The sequence below is a fragment of the Protopterus annectens genome, chromosome 1.part0 (genome assembly GCF_019279795.1).
Source record: "Protopterus annectens isolate FY-2018-M chromosome 1.part0, PAN1.0, whole genome shotgun sequence".
Classification (NCBI taxonomy): Eukaryota; Metazoa; Chordata; order Ceratodontiformes; family Protopteridae; genus Protopterus; species Protopterus annectens.
This window is the reverse complement of record NC_056725.1, coordinates 518,089,962-518,110,917: the sequence shown is the minus strand read 5'-3', so window position 1 is coordinate 518,110,917 and position 20,956 is coordinate 518,089,962. Positions and strand designations below refer to the sequence as shown.

The window sequence follows — 20,956 nt, the reverse complement described above, 5'->3', positions numbered from 1 at the left end:
AAGGCGGAGACACCCAGGAGGTGGAGGGTCGAGAACCAAACACCTCCAGGTAAACAGACTCGTCCTCGGAAGGATTAAAGGAAGGCCAGTTCCCCCCCTCTGCTTAAGGATTTCAAGGATGTCAGAGACACATCCTCAGAGGGGGACCTTGGGGATCCCTCCAACTCATCCAAGTCGGTATCGGATGTAATAGACTCGGGGGAGTCTAGATGTTTCCTCTTACATGTCCTCTTACGCGGAGGCTCACCTGACTGGTCAGGAGAAGCCTCGGAAGAGGAAGATATTCCCAGTGGGGAAACCTGAGGCATTGGATCTCTGGGCCCGGGAGCAAGAGAGTGGGAAGAGACGTCAGCAGGCACTGTAGTGGGAGGAGCTGATGGAACTGACCGTTGACTACGCCCTGGGGCTAGCACACTCCTCATCACCTCGAAGGCTCCCCCATCACAGAGGCCAGAAGGCTCCCGCTCCGAAGAGATAGGAACCCCAGGCCGCACCGACAGGGACGGGTCCGAGGCCGATGTCGGGGCAGAGCTCACCAGCGCCGAAGCTCCAAGAGGGAGAACAGGGTCGGACAAGGGTCCGATGCCACTCGCGCCCTCGGAGCCGGCGAGAGAGACCAGGCACCCGGATCCCTCCAATGAAGGCATCAAGGAGGAGATCGGAGCAGAGGACGACAGAGCCAAAGGGGGAGGTATCGGCTCCCGACGCCACAACAATCACGGCTCCGAACTCTGTAGGAGAGTCGAAGGAGGAATAATAGGTGGATGTGTGATAGCTACCGTCTGATGAGACGGGCTATGGAGCATTTGGGCCAATGCCTGAGACTTTAATAGCCTACTCACCACTCTCTCAAGGTCGTGGTCAGAAAGCTTGAATGACCGAGAAGATAGTCTCCGATGGCTCCGCTCAGAGCAGGGGCGATCTCAGAGCCGAATGGATAGACTCCAACGAAGGGGATCTTGACCTCTTTCTGGAGGTGGGTGGAGCCGAAGGAGCCGAGGATACGTCGGCTCCAGTCGGAGCAGACAGCGAGTACAAAGATTCAGCGGTATTGGCACAGAGTGGAGCCGATACTGGAAGCTGTGACACAGAAGGATCGGCACTGGCCAGAGCCGATCTTGTCACAGAAGGAGAGCCAGCAGCCGATGGCTTGGGACTCGGAACCGACGGCTTTGCTGGCTTCGAAGGCTTCCCCGGAGCAGACTTAATCGGGGAGCTCTCAGGCTTTAATAAGCCCCTCAATATTAGTTTGTTTCTGCGCTCCTGCAGGACTCTTGGGCTGAATGCATGGCACATAGAACAAGAGTCCTGCAGGTGCAGAGGTCCCAGGCAGTAAACACAAGTGTGACCATCTGTCAGAGACATTTTGACAGCACGAGTCACACTTCTTCAAGCCTGAGACCTTTGTGTCCTTCGACATAAGTGTCGAGGGAGCACCAAGTAAAAAAACACACAAACACCCAATCCAAATAAAAAAAATGAAACGGGGATACTAACACACCCAAACACTACACAGAATCCCTGACAAGAATTAGGAAAGGGGCAGGCTTAAGGCCTAACCTAGGGGAAGGGATAAATAACTGGGATAAGAGGAAAGTACAGTTTTGTACCTACCATAAATGTAGATGTTCGAGTGCTAATACAGCTGCAGTCATAACAGATGGGTTCTCCTGCCGTCAGGCGGGTCCTCAGTCGGCCGAATTCCAAAGTCTAGGTCCGGCGTCGGTTGTCGTCGCTTCTTCCCTGACTTCAGTGCGACAGGGGTATAAAAGAACCAGCCGACGCCATTTTCTTCAGTTTTTCTTGCCCCAGATGTCAGGTGCCCCCAGAAGGAAGGCAATACATAAAATTATGTAGTAATGCAATGCAATATAATCAAAAATCAGTAGTTGCAAGAAAATACACCATAAAAGAATACCCCTAGAGGGGAAGGAGGGAGGGAAACCTGGACTGCAGCTGTATTAGCACTCTAACATCTACATTTATGGTAGGTACAAAACTGTACTATGTTCATCGTGCATACAGCTTCAGTCATAAAAGATGGGTAGAGTCCCAAAGCTAAGAAAGGGGTGGTAGGCACTAGGTGGAACTAGGAGGAGCCAAAATGCCCTGCAAGACTGCAGTGGCAAAGCCTGCTCTAGATTTGGAGTATAATGGTAGGTTGTAGTGTTTGGAGAAGGTATGCACAGAACTCCAAGTGGCTGCTTCCAAAATATCCTTGGTAGGAACTCCTCTGAGGAAGGCTGCAGAGGTGGCTGTGGCCCTGGTGGAATGAGTTCTAATGCCTGTAGGTACAGTTTTGCCATGAAAGGAATAGCAAAAGCGTATGCAGTGGGCTATCCATTTTGAAATTGTCTGTTTGGAAATTGGTTTTCCTTGAGCTCATACCGCATAGGCCACAAAGAGCTGTTCTGATTTTCTGAAAGGTTTTGTTCTGTCCAAATAACGCAGTAGCCTGTGGATGTCCAAGGAATGTAGTAATCTCTCTCCTTTGTTTTGGGGATTGGGATAAAAAGTAGGTAAATGTATGGCCTGATTTAAAGCTACCCTGGATATCACTTTAGGCATAAAGGACGGGTTGGTTCGTAAGGAAACTCTGTCCTGATGGAAGATGATAAAAGGCTGAACAGCCATGAGAGCCAGTAGTTCTGAAACTCTACGAGCTGAAGTGATAGCCAGAAGGAAAGCTGTTTTCCAGGACAAATATTGCAAATCTGATGAGGCAGCTGGCTCAAAAGGAGGCAAAGTCAGTTTTTCCAGAATGAAATTGAGATCCCAAGCAGGTATTGGCTTGTTTCCTTGGAGGTCTTAAATTCTTAGCCCCTCTGAGGAACTGTCTTAAAAGAGGGTGAGAGAATAAAGGAGGATCTGTGTTGTATTCTGCAGAAATGGCTGAGGCATGGATTTTGATGGAGGAGAACGAAAGTCCGCTGCTTAGCAGTTCAGCCAAATTTTGTAGTATTTGAGGTAAATTCAGTTTTCCAGGGTTCTTGCCCTTTTTCTCATTCCAGACACAAAAACGTTTCTATTTTGCGGAGTAAGCTTTTCTAGTTGATGGCCTTCTGGCCTCCAAAATGACATCCTGCACCTCTTGGAGAGTAGGGCCTGCTGTGATGCTAAGGAATCTTCCATGCGGCTAGATTGAGCGTTTTTAGCTGACTGTGAAGAGTTTTGAAGCTGTGCTGAGTCAGAAGAAGAGGCAGGGTCCATGGAGGGGGATGCGTCAGGCTCCTCAGGAGTGGGTACCAGTGTTGCCTTGGCCAGTCCGGAGCAATGAGGATGATCTTTGGTCTGTCTGCTCTGGTCTTCAATAGGACTTTGGGCAGCAGAGGAAGAGGTGGGAAGGCATAAACTATCATTTATGTCCAACTGAAAGAGAGAGCGTCCACTCTCCAGGCCTTTGGATGGAAGATCCTCGAGCAGAATTTTGTCAATTGATTATTTTTGTGGGAGGCAAAGAGATCTATGTCTGGCCTTCCCCATTCTTGTATTATTTCTGTAAAAACTTTTGGATGCAACTTCCATTCGTGTGGATCTGTCATATTCCTGCTTAGGTTGTCTGCCAGCGTCTTTTCCTTGCCTGGCAAGTACTGTGCTTGTAGTTCCATTTGTAAGTCCCTGGCCATGTTCCAAAGTGACACGGCCAGTCTGCATAGGGGATAAGAATGTGTTCCACCCTGCTTGTTTATGTACCACATAACTGTGGTGTTGTCCGTTCTTATCAATAGTTGACCTGGTTGTAGAAGGTCCTTGAAAGCTATAATAGCATTTATTACTGCTAGCATTTCTTTTTGATTGATGTGAAGGTGCTTTTCTTTTTGGGACCATTTGTCCTGAATGCACCGGTCTGTCATGTGCGCCCCCCCAGGCGTAGTCCGAGGCGTCTGTTGTGATGGCTTGATTTGCTTGAGGCTTGCTGAATGGAAGACCTGTTTTTGTTCGACATGCTTGAGCCCACCACAGAAATTCTTTTTGCAGACATGGAATTAGTGGCATTATTGTTTCTAAACTGTGGCTGTGTTGAGACCATGTGTTTTTTAGGTACCATTGTAGTGTTCTCATATGCAGCTTTGCACATGGGATTAGTAAGATGCAAGATGCCATGAATCCCAGAGCCTGCAGGATTTTCCTTGCAGTCAGCCTGGTGCAATTTGCCAGTGTTCTGAAATATTGAATTAGTTGCCCCTGCTTCTCTGGCGTGAGGTAGGCCATCTGGGTGTTTGTGTCCAAATTGGCACCCAGGAAATTATATTCCGAGAGGGTATTAGCCTTGATTTCTCTTTGTTGATTGTGTATCCCAGAGAGTTTAATAACATTATTACATAAGCCAGATGTTTCAGAAGAATGTGCTTGCTGTCCGCTTGGATCAGGCAGTCGTCCAAATAAGGGTACATTTGTATCCCTTGAAGTCTGCAGTAGGCAATTACTGATGCCAGTCATTTCGTGAATACTCTGGGCGCAGTAGATAAGCCAAAGGGCAATGCAGAGAACTGATAATGGGTTGAACCTGCAAGAAATCCGAGGTATCTTCTGCAATTTTGTCTGATTGGGACATGCAGGTATGCCTCCTTGAGGTCCAATGTTACCAGCCAAGACTCCTTGCCCAGCATGGGAAGAAGTTGTTGTAGAGTGAGCATCTTGAATTTTGGTACGAGTAGGAATGTGTTTAGGATGGAAAGATCCAAAATAGGTCTCCAATCTTTTCCCTTCCTTGGAACCAGAAATAGCCTGGAATAAAAACCTTGACCTTGTTCGTGTGTAGGTACCTCTTGAATAGCTTTCATGTTTATAAGATCTGAAATTTGATTTTGTGCCTCTGCCCTTTGATTGTGTGGCAGGTTTGGCATGCCTCTCATTTTTGGAAGGGTATGAAAAAGGAATTTGTAGCCTCTGTTTATAATGTCCAGGATCCATTTGTCCTTTGTGACAACATGCCAATTATTTGAGAATAGTGCCAGCTTTCCTCCTAAGGGGGCTGCCATTTCAGACCTGGTTGGCCTGCAAAGGGGAAAGTCATTGGGTCTGCTTTCTGAAAGACTGAGTTGCCCTCACCACCTCTTTGTGTAGGAGCTTGCCATTGTCTGCCTCTGTACGATCCTTGTGATTGTCCTCTGCCCCTCGGGTGCCTTTATCTGCCTCTTTGGCGTCTGTCTGTGGCATGAAAGGACCAGTTTTTGGAAGGCCAATTTCTACTAAAACGTGGGGGTTGAACCTGTAGAAATTCTTTCACAGTTTGCATTGATTTAGCTTTTTCCTCCATTTTCCGTAATACTTCCTCAGCATTTGCCCCAAATAGTACATCCTTTTGAAGAGGGGCGTCTAGTAATTTAGCTTTGACATGATCAGGCAAGGCTTGTTCCTTGAGCCAGGCATGCCTACATATGACTGAGCCTGTAACAGCAGCTCTACATGAGGCCTCTAGAGCATCAAAACCACATTGTAAGGTACGTTTACCAACTTGTTCTTAACTACGCATCAAATCCTGCAACTCCTTCAAGTCTGGTTATTCAGGTTGTGACATTTTACTTTTCAATTGAGATAACAGAAACTGTTAGTATTTTAGCATATGAAACTGACAGTTTAAGGCTCTCATGGTTAAGGTAGCCGAGGTACATACCTTTTTTCCCCACCTTTCTAAGGATCTGGAATCTCTCTCGGAAGGCAGTGGATTTTTGGCAATGGAAGCCTTGGGCCCCTGTAAGATGGTTTCTAGGTCAGCAGCATGGCTTTTGTAAAGAAATTGGTGCGAGTCAGGAAAGTACAGTTTTGTACCTACCATACATGTAGCTGTCCGATAGATATGCAACTGCAGTCCTGACATTTGGGTTGTCCTGCCTCAGGCAGCCCTTCGGTCGTCCAGATTCCAAAGTCCGGGTCCGGCGTCGGCCGATGTCTCCTACTCCCCGACGTCAGAGCGGCTGGGGTATAAAGGCATCCGCCGACGCAATCATCTTCAGTGTTTCTTGCCCCAGATGCCAGGTGCCCTCCAAAGAAGGCTAAATTTGGTGAATGGATAAAAAATTCCAGACATGCACAACAGTAATAAACAGATACACCTTAACAGATATCCGCAGCTAATAGAGGAAAGGGGGAATGGACCCAAAAGGAAAATTGCAGAGGGGTAGGAGGGAGGGAAAACCTGACTGCAGTTGCATATCTATCGGACATCTACATTTATGGTAGGTACAAAACTGTACTATGTCCTTCAAGAATGCAACTGCACTCCTGGCATATGGGTTGAATACCATAGCCAAGCTGGGGGTGGTAGGATCTAAGAAAAAGATGGTGTAGCTAAAATACCCTGCAGGACTGCCGAAGCAAAGCCTGCTCGGGATCTGGAGTATAAAGGCAGGTTGTAGTGTTTGGAAAATGTATGCACGGAGCTCCATGTAGCAGCCTCCAGAATGTCCTTTGTAGCCACTCCTCTTAGATAGGCTGTGGATGTGGCTATAGCTCTGGTGGAGTGTGGCCTAATATTGGCTGGCACACCTTTTCCATGAAAGGAATAACAGAATCTGATGCAGTGTCCAATCCATTTTGAAATGGTTTGTTTGGAGATTGCCTTTCCTTGCACTCCAGCAGCATAAGCTACAAATAATTGGTCAGACTTTCTGGTGGTTGTTCTGTCCAAGTAGTAGCGTAATTGTCTGTGTATGTCCAAAGTGTGCAGCAGCTTTTCCCCCCTATTTTGAGGGTTGGGAAAGAAGGTAGGCAGGTGAATTGCTTGATTTAGAGACACCCTGGATATCACTTTTGGCATGAATGAAGGATTGGTTCACAGAGAAACTCTGTCCTGATGAAAAATGAAAAAGGGAGGGACTGCCATCAGGGCCTGTATCTCCGAGACTCTTCTTGCCGAGGTAACTGCCAACAGGAAAACCGTTTTCCAGGAGAGAAATTGCATTTCTGAAGATGCTGCTAGTTCAAAAGAAGGAAGAGTTAATTTTTCCAAGACGTAATTGAGGTCCCATGCAGGTACTGGTGGCTTTCTGGGAGGTTTGATATTCTTTATCCCTCTTAGAAACTGTCTTAGCAAGGGATGTGAAAACACAGGTGGATCACAGTTGTATTTTGCTGAGATTGCTGAAGCGTGAATTTTTACGGATGAATATGAGAGGCCACTATGAAGCATTTCTGCCAAGTATTCTAATATCTGTGGTATGTTCATTACTGATGCGTCTTGACCCTTGTTGGCATTCCAGATGCTGAATCTCTTCCACTTGGCTGAATAGGTTTTTCTGGTGGAAGGTCTGCATGCTTCCAGCAAGATTTCTTGCACTTTTTCGGAAAGAGAGGTTATGGGTGAAAGTCATGGAACTCTCCAAGCTGACAGCTGCAATGTTTGCAGGTTTTGATGAACAGTCCTGTAATTGTGCTGTGTTAGAAGCAGAGGCCATTGAGAAAAGGGCCACGGTTTGGTGTGAGTTATGCTCAGTAGTAATGGATACCAGTGCTGCCTTGGCCAGTCTGGAGCTATCAAAATTCCTTTCGGTTCTTCTGCTTTGATCTTCAGTAACACCTTGGTCAGTAATGGTAGAGGAGGGAATGCATAAATTGTTAGGGAATTCCAGCTGAAGGAGAGGGCATCCGTTCTCCAGGCTAGAGGATGGTGCGTCCTTGAACAGAACTTCTCCAGGTGATGATTGAGGTGAGAAGCAAAGAGATCCGTGTCCGGTTTTCCCCATGCACTTGTTATTTCTGAGAAAATGTGTGGATGCAGCATCCATTCGTGCGGATCCAAGAAATTTCTGCTCAGCCTGTCCGCCAGAACATTGTCCTTGCCTGGAACAAACTGGGATTGTAAGTGGATGTTCAGTTTCAGGGACTTTTCCAAAACAGCCATTGTTAGTCTGCAGAGGGGGTAAGAGTGAGTGCCTCCCTGCTTGTTTATATACCACATGACAGTGGTGTTGTCTGTCCTTATTAGCAGATGACCTTGTTGAAGGGATTTCCCAAAGGCCTCGATTGCATGCATCACTGCCAACATCTCTTTCTGATTTATGTGCAGATGCATTTCCCTGGGAGTCCATTGCCCTTGAATGCATCTGCCCTCCATGTGTGCCCCCCATCCATGGTCTGAGGCATCTGTTGTAATGGTTTGACTTGCTAGAGGTTTGATGAAAGACATGCCCTTGTTTAAATGACTTGCTTGAGCCCACCACAAAAATTCCCTTTGCAGGCATGGAATGAGTGGTATTACGTCTTCTAGATTTTGACTGTGTTGAGACCATAAGCTTTTTAGATACCATTGTAGCTTTCTCATGTGTAGTCTTGCCAGAGGTACCAGAAGAATGCAAGATGCCATGAACCCCAGGGCCTGTAGGATTTTCCTTGCGGTCAGCTGGGTGAGCTTTGCTAGGCTTTTGAAGTAATCTGGTAAATGTTCTTGTTTCTCCTCTGTGAGGAAAGCCATTTGTGATTGTGTGTCCAATTTGGCTCCTAGGAAAATAATCTGTTGGGATGGCAGTAGTTTTGATTTTTGAATGTTGACTGTATATCCCAAAGCCTGTAGTAATTGAATGACATAATCCAAGTGTCTTATCAAAGTTAGTTTGCTGTCTGCTTGTATAAGGCAATCGTCCAGGTAAGGGTATAGTTGAATTCCCTGGAGCCTGCAATGTGCAACTACTGATGCCAGGCATTTCGTGAATACTCTGGGCGCAGTAGATAAGACAAACGGCAATGCTGAGAATTGATAATGCTCTGATCCTGCAAGAAATCTGAGGTATCTTCTGCAACTGTGTCTGATTGGGACATGCAGGTATGCCTTCTTGAGGTCTAGAGTAACCAGCCAAGACCCCTTGCCCAGCATGTGAAGGAGTTGCTGTAAAGTTAGCATTTTGAATTTTGGCACAATGAGAAAAGTGTTTAGAGTGGACAAATCCAGAATAGGTCTCCATTGCTTTTCTTTTCCTGGAACAAGGAACAGTCTTGAATAGAATCCCTGGCCTTGTTCCTGAGGAGGAACCTTTTCTATTGCTTTTATTTGTAACAGCTTTGAAACTTGTATGAGTGCCTCTGCCCTCTGATTTTGTAGCAGGTTTGGCATGCCTTGTCTCGTTGGTAAGGTATGGAAGTGGAACCTGTAACCTTGGTCTACTATGTCCAAAATCCATTTGTCCTTGGTTAAAATGCGCCACTTCTTTGAGAATAAGGATAATTTTCCGCCTAGAGGTGCTTCTCTTTGAGCCTTGGTCGGCGGGGTGAAAGTCAAGTCATTGTGATTGTGATTGTCCCTGTGGTGCAGCTGAGCTCCCTGCGCCACTTCTCTGATTTGGAGGTTGCCATTGGCAGCCCCTGTAAGAGCCTCGGTATTGCCCTCTACCTCGAGCACGCCTGCTTTTTCCCCTTTGAAACTTGTCAGTGTCTGGAAAGGACCAATTCTTTGATGGCCAATTCCTGCTGAATCTCGGTGGCTGAACCTGGAGGAAATCCTTGACTGTCTGTACTGATTTAGCCTTTTCCTCAATGGACTTCAACACATCCTGTGCAGCAGCACCAAAAAGCTTCTGTTTTTCCAGAGGTGCATCTAGGAGCTTTACTTGAACATGGTCTGGCAGTGGCTGTTCTTTCAGCCAAGCATGTCTACGTATAACGGCCCCTGTCATAGCTGACCTACATGAAGCTTCCAATGCATCATAACCACACTGAAGAAAATGATTGCTAACCTGCTGAGTGTTATGAACCAAATCCTGCAATGCCTTTCTATCTATAGGCTCAGGAGAGGCTAGCTTTTTCTGCAAATCATCCATTAAGTAATCCTGGTACTGAAACATATGAAAAAGACAGTTAAGTGACCTCATGGCAAGGGTGGAAGAGGTATAAACTTTTTTGCCCCATCTCTCCAGGGACCTTGATTCCCTGTCTGCGGGCAAAGGGTTTTTGGCCGAGGAAGTAGCCACTCCTTTGGGACCCTGAGAAATAGTTTCTAGATCCACAGAGTGGGCCTTAAAGAGGTGCTTCTGAGTTTCAGGAACCCTGTAATATCAGTCTGGCTTGACAGGAGCAGGAGGGAGAGAATCAGGGGAAGCACTGGAGTCTGAGTATACATCATCCAAGACATCCAACACTGGAGGAATAGCTAAAGGTCTGTGCTGGGGAAACTTGAGGAAGGTACGCAGCCTTTTCCTGGAGTCAGAAAATTCCTGGCCCTGCCACTGAAAATGTTCTCTCATGGAGTGGAGAACTTCTCCGAAAGAAATATCCTCTGGAGGAGAGGCAGAAGGAATTGATTCCTCAGCATCAGAGTCCTCGTAGGCCTGAAAGGATTCTTCCTAGGTATCTGAGTGCTCAGAATCCCTAGAGGCTTCATCTGAAGAGAGGGTATCGGGATAATTTGTCCTAGGCCTTTTATCTGCAGGAGGCAGAGAACCCCTGTCTGGGTGCGACTGAGAACCTCTGATTAGAGAGATTAGATCAGCAGCTACGGTCATGATCTGTTTATCAGAAGAATGGCTCTGGGAAATAGCTTTAGGAGGATGGGCCTTAACCTGGCTGGCAGCCTTTGCACGAGTGTAGGCCTTGATGGACATGGAGACCGGAGGCCTAGCTGCCCCACGTGCAGGAGTAACTTTATCCACAGGTATGGTGTCGGGTAAGTCTAGAGCTTCGGTTTCAGGAGAGAAATCCACAACCGGCACCGGGGTAACCTCCGGGACCAAAGTATGCGGTAAAGTGGTGTCGTCGGCCTGGAGCGGTTGAATTACCGCCTCCGAAGAGGCCAATGCACTCGCGGTAGGCTTGGGAGTGGTATCGGTGGACAACGCGGGCCGAGGATGTCGGTCTCGGTCCTTACGTTTTTTGGAAATATGTGCCGTCGGTTGTTCCGACGGCATGATATAAGCATAATTTTCGCCAAAAAAGTCTTCGGCAAATTCTGCCCGGCGCCTGAGTGTGGGCTTATTAAAGCAAGCACAGGCCGAGACGTCGTGGTCTGGGCCCAGGCAGGGAAGGCAGTAAGAGTGGAAGCCCTTATGAGGTATTTGTTTACCACAAGACAAACAATTGTTATCCTTTTCAATTTTTTCTGACATCGGCTGAGGCAAGAAAAATGCTCCTCAACGGGGTACTTAGCTTTTTGATGACTTCGGTAACTGAAAACACAGGAGCTGACCGACCGGCACTTACGAACTGCTTCTGCTTCGGGCACCGCGCGGCAAGAAAGACTGAAGATGGCTTCGGCGGATGCCTTTATACCCCAGCCGCTCTGATGTCGGGGAGTAGGCGACATCGGCCGACGCCGGACCTGGACTTTGGTATCCGGCCGACCGAAGGGCTGCCTGAGGCAGGACAACCCATATGTCAGGACTGCAGTTGCATTCTTGAAGGACATCCCTGTAGTACCTGTCAGGCTTAACTGGAGCTGGAGGTAGAGTGTCCAGGTTAAGGCAGGCCTCAGAGTAAACATCATCTAGGATGTCCAAGACAGGAGGTATAGCCAGAGGCCTGTGCTGGGGTAACAAAAGAAATTCCCTGAGCCTTTTCTTGGAATCTGAATAATCCTGGCCTTCCCAGTGGAAGTGTTCCCTTACGGTATGCAAAGTTTCCCCAAATGAGTAATCCTCAGGGGGGGATACAGAAGGAATAGACTCCTCTGCATCAGAGTCTTCAAAAGGGGAGTAAGACTGTTCCTGATCATCAGAGTGTTCTGAAATAATGGAGCCCTGATCAGAGGAGGGGGAATCTTCCTCCACTCTGGGCCTTTTGTCCAGAGGTGGCTGAGAACCTCTGATTAGAGTAATTAAATCCTCAGCCATTTTAAGCATCTGTTTCTTAGGCATGGGGCCTGGACATGGGCCCTGTGTAGCTGGTCTTTTAGGGTGCATGGATGCTTTAGACTTGGTGAAAGCCTTGATGGAGAAATAAGAGGAAGGTCTGAAGACACCTTGAGTGGAGGTGGACCTGTCCACATTCTGTGTTTCAACGCCAAGAGTGGCTTCAGTATCTGTAGTCGGGGTGTGGGCCGAGGAGCCTGCGACCTCGGGTACAGGAGACACCACCAAAGATGTGTCGTCGGTAATCAGGGGCTGCGTAGGCGCCTCACTGAGAACCGGACCACGTGTAGTCGGCTTTGGCGTGGTGTCGGTAGAGGCCACGGACCTAGAGTGTCGGTCCTTGTATTTGCGTTTTTTAGACAAAACCGAAGTCGGAGTATCCGACGACATGGTATAGTTAAACGCTTTCCCAAAAAATTGCTGGGCGAACTCCGCCCGACGCTTAATAGTGCGTTTGTTGAAGGTAGCACAAAAGTGCCAGACCGAGACGTCGTGGTCTGGGCCTAAACAAGGTAACCAGAGGGAATGGAAATCCTTATGTGGTATTTGCTTCCCACAAGAAATACAATTATTAACTTTGTCTGACATCAGTCTGAGGCAAGAAAAGTTTCCCCAATGGAGTACTTAGCTTTTAAGACGACTTCGGTTTCCAAATTTTTCGTAATCTCAGGATCTGGCAGACCGGCACTTGCGAACTGCTTCTGCTTCGGGCACCGCGTGGCAAGAAAGACTGAAGAAAATGGCGTCGGCTGGTTCTTTTATACCACTGACATCAGGGAAGAAGCGACGACAACCGACGCCGGACCTAGACTTTGGAATTCGGCCGACCGAGGACCCGCCCGACGGCAGGAGAACCCATCTGTTATGACTGCAGCTGTATGCACGATGAACATCCACTAACGGGGAATAAGGTTTAAAATTTAACCGATACCAGTTAACACGATAAAAGAAGTGGAACTAAGATTAAAAGTGAGTGACAAAGTCAGAAAATTGAAAACTTACCAAGAGCCGGTAAAAACGCACCTCGCAAGCGAAAGTGGCAAACGAGATCTGGGTAGTTATCGCCTAGCATCATGGGATATAGGGTTGCCTCGAGCCAGTAAAATTAGCTCTCGAGCTTTAGTAAGTGGCAAGTCGGAGCCGAGGATCGGCTCCGAATCCATCCAGCAAGAATGAAGGCGAGATTGACAACTTAACATCTACAATTTCTGGGCCAGAACCACTCCTTATGTGGTAGATAGGTTACCTAGTGCTTACCACTCAAACTGATAAGCTAGAAGGTTTCCCTCCAACACAGAAAGGCTTGGGGGGCTCAGAAGCTTACATACAGTCCTGGATACAGCAAATCTGCATCTGGAGTACTAGTTACAGGAAAGGTAGGAAACAGGCTTACAGTTTTTTTTTTTTTTTTTTTACAGAAAAATAGCAAAAACAGTAGTAAAAACAATTCACATGCAGTGCAAGCTAGCCCACTTGAGTATGTAGCAATATTAGATCAAACAGTTTTAAAAATACAATTAAATTAAAAAGGACTAAAATCAAGTGCAGAAAGAATTTATTAGGTAGAATGTGGTAAAGAGATGGGACTGGGGGAGTCCCAGATCAAATCTACAGTGGGGTGGGCAACTGCAAAAGCCACCAAATTTAAACTACAAGCCAAAAATAGGAGGTGTAGGTAGGACAAAACAGTTTCAACAGAGATCTAAGCAACAACAGTACAAACTCTAAAACCAAAAAATATACTCAGCTCTGTATATTTGCAGATAGATTGGAAAGCAGTCTCTCAGAACAGGGAGACAACAGTTTTAACAGAGATCTAAGCAACAAATAAAGTCTAAAACCAAAAACATATACTCAGCTCTGTACATTTGGAAATAGTTCTGAGAGACTGCCTTGCAATCTATCTTTATGTGGAATCTGCCTTCCACATCTACACTTGCCCTTCCTGGATGACATGAATAAAACAAATGGCAGTAACAAGAAATAAAATACCCAACAGGGCACTTGAGCTGGTAGCGACCCACAAATGAAATCTGACTGCAGACCGAACGCAGGAGTCAACCTTCCAAATAGCAGAAAAGTTGTGAGGTTGGTACATGCGGACATCTTTTTATGGCTGATGATAAGCTGATGTGTTATGTCCCACGTACTGACAGCAGCTTGAAGCTTTTGTATATTGGCTGGATGTCAGGTCACAGGGCAGAATACAACTCATATATAAAGAATACTGCAACACTGAATAGGACACCCCTAGATATAGCAGCAGCAAGTGTGGACAGGCACACAACATTCCTATCCATAAGACTGAGAAATCACTGGTCTTCCAGGCATGCTTGCAAGGAATACTTGAGCAGAATCTATGTTTTGAAAGGAGGTAAATGGATCTGAGCATCTCCCCACTGTTTGGTCAATTCCTGGAAGACCCCTAGGTGCAGGTTCTACTCGAGGGTCTGAGCTGGTCCTACTCAGCTTGTATGCTTTCTTGTTTTTCTCTGACAGAATGTATAAAGCCTTGAGAGGAGAAATGAGTTGATACACATCTCGGACTACCATGGCACGTAAGTGGGTAAGATGTGGTGCCCCCCGTTTATATACCACACCACTGTATTGTTGTCCCTAATAATTTACAAAGGTCCTGGAGAGCAAATATTAAAGGATTTTATTGCATTTATGATAATTTCCTTAGCATTTACATGCTTTTCTCTGTCCTGCTTGTTCTACAGACCTAGAACTTTCACCCATTTTAATACAGTTCCACAAGCAAAGTCTGGGTAATCTTTTGTGACAGACTGAGGAGGAGGAGAAGGAAAGGAAGGGAAACTGGTCTTCCATCCACAGTAACTCCCTTCTTACAATCCCCAGCACCAAACTCTGATGAAATGGTGTTGATGTTGGGAACAGACTGAACTGAAATACTACTGAATTTTTCTCACGTGAAATCTGACCTAGAGAATCATGACAATCAACGTGACCATGAAACCAAAACCCTGATACATTTTCTTACAAATGTCAGGGACTGGCTGGAAAAGGTCAGAAAACATTTTAATACAGTTTTACTTTGTCCAAAGAAAGATATGTCCAGAAAACATCCCACAACTATTCTTTAGGAAGGATTGACAAACAACTTATTTATGTTCACCTGAAATCTCAAACTAAGAATAACTTTCCTGACACACACAATCATCTGGATGGGGAAAGATGTGAATGCCTTTTAGTCTGCAGTGAGAAATTACTAGAGCCATACATTTTGTAAATACCCTTTTGTGCAGCAGATAAACCAAAGGGTAAGACAGAGAGCTAACAATGCAAGTTACATGCAAAAAAAAAAAAAAGTTTAAAACAAGTCTGAATTTTGAGCTAATTAATATGTGGCGAGAAGTCTAACCATAAAACTGAAAGGAGAAATGAGAGGCAACAGAATCCGGACAGTCATCTTGAACTTTGGCATCAAAAAGCTCCTTGAATAAAACCCTTATCCTGTCGGGTCTGAGGGGACTGATTCTATCACACCCTGAACCAACATTTGTGCCAAAACTATAGAAAACAGTAAGTCTGGTTTGCAAGATGAGGAGGAATCCCCTGAAAAGGACTGTGACACGCTGCTATCCATACTTTAATGAATTGTCAGAACTCATTTGTTATTATCAGATGTCACAGAGGAAGATGTAGACCTAAACTGAGGGACAGACTTAAGGAATTGCCAGGGTGAAGGTGGTGGGAGGGGATTTTAAGAAGCAATTTGTCATTATGACTTTATGGAAAGTCTTTGGTTCTGAGAGGTGGAAAGTCTTTGGTTCTAGGAGGCCCCCCCTCTTTCTTAAGTCTCCTTTGTCCACTGCATTTAAACATTTTGTTTGTACCTTGCTGAGGCTGTTTTTGTTTTGTTTCTTTAAAAAAAGTTTCAAAAATGGAAAGAAATTTCTTGATGAACTTTGAAAAGGAGGGCTGAAAGATTTGGGTAACTCCATGAATCAATTTTCATAAAATCTTTAAAAGACCTTAGCAACAAAAGGGTCAAACACAACTTTGGGGAGAATTTAAAATTTCAGCTTTAACAGTTTTTGGTTAAGCTTTGTGAATACACCAAGTGAATATTCTCAACGATCCAGTAACAGCACTTCTAGATGCAGCATCAGAAGGGAGAAAAATCTTTAAAGCATTTTTTTATTACTTTAGAAGCAAAAGGTTGAGAAATTTAGAGAACTCTGACACAAAGCAACATATCTTAATGTAGCAATGCCTCCTACCAGCCTAGCACATCATACACAATCTCAATACATGACACATGCATCCAAATACAGAACAGCAACTTCAGACCACCCACCCCGCATCACTGCACAACGTGTACGTTCTCTTACAAAGTTCTGGAAGTGAACTTTAAGATAATATGGTCTAATAACTTCAGGCTTTAATCAATATTTACAGACACTTAATTCATCACATGAAATTCTTAGTATGTGACCTCAGATCTTTTAACATTTCCTTGCTCATTATGTAGATCCATAAGGTTATTCCAGGTAAAGCCGACATAAAACCAAAGTTAAAGCCTAATGTAGTTATATAATGAATGCTGCATTTTGCCAGCCCATTACTGTACACAGCAAATTTCTTAATTTTGAAAACTAAACATCTAATTCTACCCTACAGACTTAATAAACAGGCACAACCTTCTTGCACCATATTTTAATTAGAAACATAATGAAAAATGCACAGAGGTACTAAACCAGGAGACTGGGGTTTGATTAGTGTCTCCATTCCCTAGGGTACAAAAAGAAGCAGACTTTTAAGTCAGTTCATCTACCCAAGGACATAAGTAGACATCCATAAATGAAGCCACTGTGTGCCATGTATGTATGGACATGTTTAAGGGCAAGCAATTTAAAAAAAAATTTCAAGGCAGCAAGGTGACACTGCACTGGGAGGGACATCTAAAACATCATCTCCAGTCCCAGTAAGTCCAAAGGGAAAAACTGGATTAAGAGACCTGGAGACAGAGGACAGACTGCAGAAGCAGCTGCGATCAGCTGTCGGAACAAAAATCAATGCAGACTATATGTTCTTGTATGGCAATCATGAGCAGTTACAATATTGAAAGCATAAAACTTCTACAAAACAAAAATTTCAGTTGAAAGAGAACTCTCTCAGAAATCAGATGTTACATCACACAATTACAAGCCCAAAATGCACAATCAAGACATACCTGACGATGCTTCTTGCTATGCATGTGTGTGAAAAAATCAAACATAATTCCACACATGGTGTTACAATCCTGGCACCAGTGATTCCCAGAGTCGTAATAATCATAGCGATCGCCACTGATATCTGGGACTTTCTCTGCAGCTTCTGGAGGCTTGGAGTTTTTCTCTGTAGAGGCTTTAGATTGCTACACGAAAAGAAAAAAAAAAGTAAATAAGCAAGTCTACCAGATGCATTCTGTTTTAATTAAAATAAGCAACCTTACCTGTAAGAAACAAATATGCTTCCCAAGAGCAATCCCTGTGCTACATACAGCAACAACAGATATTAAAGATGTCTTTTGCTATCATTACCATTAAAATATTGCTGGATGTTGCTTGGGATAATAAACATACAAAGGCAGACTTGTTTTCCATGGTTAACTTACTACGGGAAGATCAGACTACAGGGCATGTAAACCCAGTGGCAACACACCTTTTAAAAACAAGTACTTCAGACAGATATGAATTACCCTTTTGCTGCTTTATTTTTAAGCTAAAGATTTGGTTGGAATAACTTAAAATGTTTAATTTCCTAGCTTATTTATATAATGGCCACGTGAAAGTTTACAAACAGAACGTCTACAACTAGCTATGCCCACAGAGTGAGTTATCCAGGAGTGCAAACAGTATGATTTACTGAAACAAACTGGTCACAAAAAAGCAGGGATGAGAAGAGCTAAAGATTTAAATAAATTACTTAATTTGTGTAAATACGGTCTTAAGTCTTAAAGCTAGCTAACAGCTATGCATTTTGATGTTTCTAGTCTATATTCCAGAAAAGCCAGATCCTGTTGGTGACCGTAACCTACACAACGTTAATGACTAGACCTTTCAGAACAAGATATGACAGGAGAGAGGGAGAGTGATCAAGATGCATATTCCACAAGCAGACAAGGACTGCCAAACTAATAAAGTGACTAAACCTTTTAATCCTAAATGGCGCTTCATACTTTAACTTGCTGTATTTCAAACCATTACTGTCTCCAAATGACTTCACAGCACTGTGTATATGAGAGCAAAAAAACCTCCAGAGTCTCTTCAAAGATTCTTAAAAACCACTAGCAACACACAGTTTCCCCAATTATCCTTGCCCAAGCATCTCCTATTATTAGGATTACTCATTTACTGTTAATTACTATGTAGATGGACTGCTCACAGGGTGTTGGAATGCAAGACCAAGTATGGGGATTCTGTTGGCGAGAGCTGTCTTACAGTTGTAAGGTGTGGTGTTCAGCCAGGACATCTAGTCACTCAGTTTTCCTTGCGTACTTGTGTCTTCACTGGGTGCTGTTTTCTACCTCCTCAAAATGTGCTGGTTGAGCTTTTTCAGCCATGGCCCAGACTCTTTTCAAAACACTTATCCTTTCCAAGAAACACAATGCACTTATTACAAACTGAATGTCACAGCTGCTCATCTTGCTACACCTCAACGTACGAAGGTATTCAGCAGAAAACAATGATGAGACATGGTACCACCGTTCTCAGTAATATTACAGCCAGCAAGAGCACAATGTGATTTGAGTGACCTGGACAGTGCATCAGCATCCAAATTGATTCAACACGTTTTAATTATTAAATGGACATGTGATCTGGTCTCACACACACCCTTTTCAGTCATGAACTGTGACACAAGGGCTGGATTAAATTATGGACTGTTTAGAGAAGCCAAATCAAATAAAAGTAATGTCTTTCTACTTTTCCCAGTTAGGGGTCGCCACAGCGGAGCTCCGGTCCGCTAATGATTGGCAGTGGATTTTTTTTATGGTGCCGAGTTGCCAGCCTGACGCTCAACCTTCAAAGAAGGCACACTCATTCATGCATCTACCTGCATGTCTAACGTCACTCAACCATGGGGAGGACATGCAGACTCCACACAGAAGGCGCTCCAGCTGAGAATCGAATGGAAGAACCTCTTGCTGTGAGGCGACAACGCTAACCACTGCAACAGCATGGCCAGAGAAGCCAAATCAAATCAACCAGCAAATTTTGTGGAAGTAAAAAGAAAACAGAGCACCCAGTGAAAACCCACTTAAGCGGAGAAACTAAGTGGGTAGAGGTCTTGACTGAACACCACACTCAAGCTGTAAGACAGAGATCTCACTCACAGCCTCACCATACTTGGTCATTCCAACAACCTATTACAAATCCTCCACAAATTACGGCGGAACAGCCATAGGCTATCCATGGATTAGAAAACGTGACTTAACATTTACACCTGGATCCAGACTTCTGAAATCCTTAGGCAGCCATTTAGTATCATAGTGTACTACTCACCCAAATACAGGGCCGTCAGCTGTGCCATAATTCACAAACAAATAATTCACTTAATCTGCTGACAACAGCAGCTTTGCTATTGATTAAATGTACAACTTACTTTAACATTATGACTAGCAACAATGGTGGACAAAACTGCTGCTGCAGGCCTACAACCACTTTCTCACACAAATTCAAATGAGAAACCATGATTTGAGAACAAAAAAAATACATTCTGCTTAACCAACCACCAATCAGAGGGAGAAAAGCCCATCTCTAAGAAACCCCCTCGACCAACAAGTACCTCAAAGGCTTCTAAGAAATATCACATGTCTACTAAATTTTAAAACATCCCTCTCTGTAGGACGAGCACTACTTGCTCAGCATGGTAACCAAACATCTTTGTGTTAAGGTAGTGGGAGAATCCACTACGATTTACCCTGTGGATGCATCTCAAACTTTAAGTCCCACAACAAAGCTCACCTAGTGTAAAACTTTCCCTTCAAACATCTAATTTATGCAGTCTACAGATGGAATATATAAAAAAAACTCAAATGATGCTCACCCAAAGTAAAACGGTTGCACTCAGCACAAGCTTACTCAACACCCACAAAACAGAACTCAAACAAGAAAATATCTCTGCCCAATATTCTAACATATAAATGTTGGGAAAGAATTAAGAAATTATTCTAATTACTTTATATTTATTTACTCTTTGTTAACTTTAACTGGAGCAGACTACTGACAAACCAGCTACAAATAAGGAACTACCCACTCTTTTTCCACATCAAAAACATGTTAAGACTAAGATACTGCCACACCCTCTACACAAATAAGTCATGCTTACAGGCAAGTAAGAAACTGCTGACTGCCTTTGTATTTTACCTATTCAACTTGGTGTTTACATAACTTCGCCAGAGACAATCACAGAAAGTTACTAGGCTATTGGCCCTGAGGCCCTTACAAGCTTAGCCAAGAATTTAGCCCATGTTCCAACAAGTCAGCACCCAATGCCATTGTCCAGCACAGACACAGGTGGAATCCCTGGGGCGTTTTCTGTTCCCCATCCAGTTATCCAGGTTGCCCTTAAAATGGTTAATGAAGTACTCTGCTTGACGTGGAGAGGGAGTCTACTCCACAAAAGGGGAGTCTCTGGGACATATCTGTCATGCCAACAATTCTTACTGATGTCACAGAACAGGCTAAGGTCGTGGGTGCAGGCTACTCGAGTGGAGCTTGACTTGCAGATATGAAGCAGCCCCGTCAAGGCAGGGTCTGAGATTGCTTTGTATGCCAGACATATGTCACCTTTGTGGAGTCTGTAAGAGACCAAGTAGAGGAACAGGGCCTTTAGCCTATCTTTGTAGGGTAGATATTTGAGACTCTGGATTCTCCTGGTGAGAAATCTCTGTGGTCTCTCCAGCTGCTGGATGTGCTTTAAGTATTTACATACACGCGCAAACGTGTTCATCAGAAGGGGCATTGTACTCAATAATGATTCTTAAGGGAAGAATACAGGGATGTTATAGCCACCTTGTCCCTGGATAAGATACCCTTACTAATGAGAGGGAATCCTCTTACAAAGTACACAGCTTCAAGATTCATTATACAAATCAAGGAAACCACTTCTGGTTCCAATATGAAGGACAGTTCAGAAACTATTCTACAGAGCTACAAACCAATCTCACAGCA

General features: G+C 44.6%; 1 protein-coding gene across 2 annotated transcripts in view; it reads right to left on the bottom strand.

The window, feature by feature from the left end:
- Positions 1-20,956, bottom strand: part of ZNF318 (zinc finger protein 318) — an 843,467-nt gene that overhangs the window by 340,834 nt on the left and 481,677 nt on the right. For both annotated transcript variants that reach the window (XM_044061112.1, XM_044061104.1), the window contains exon 7: positions 16,975-17,157. In XM_044061112.1, coding sequence (XP_043917047.1) covers positions 16,975-17,157 — 183 coding nt within the window. The remainder of the gene's footprint in view (positions 1-16,974; positions 17,158-20,956) is intronic.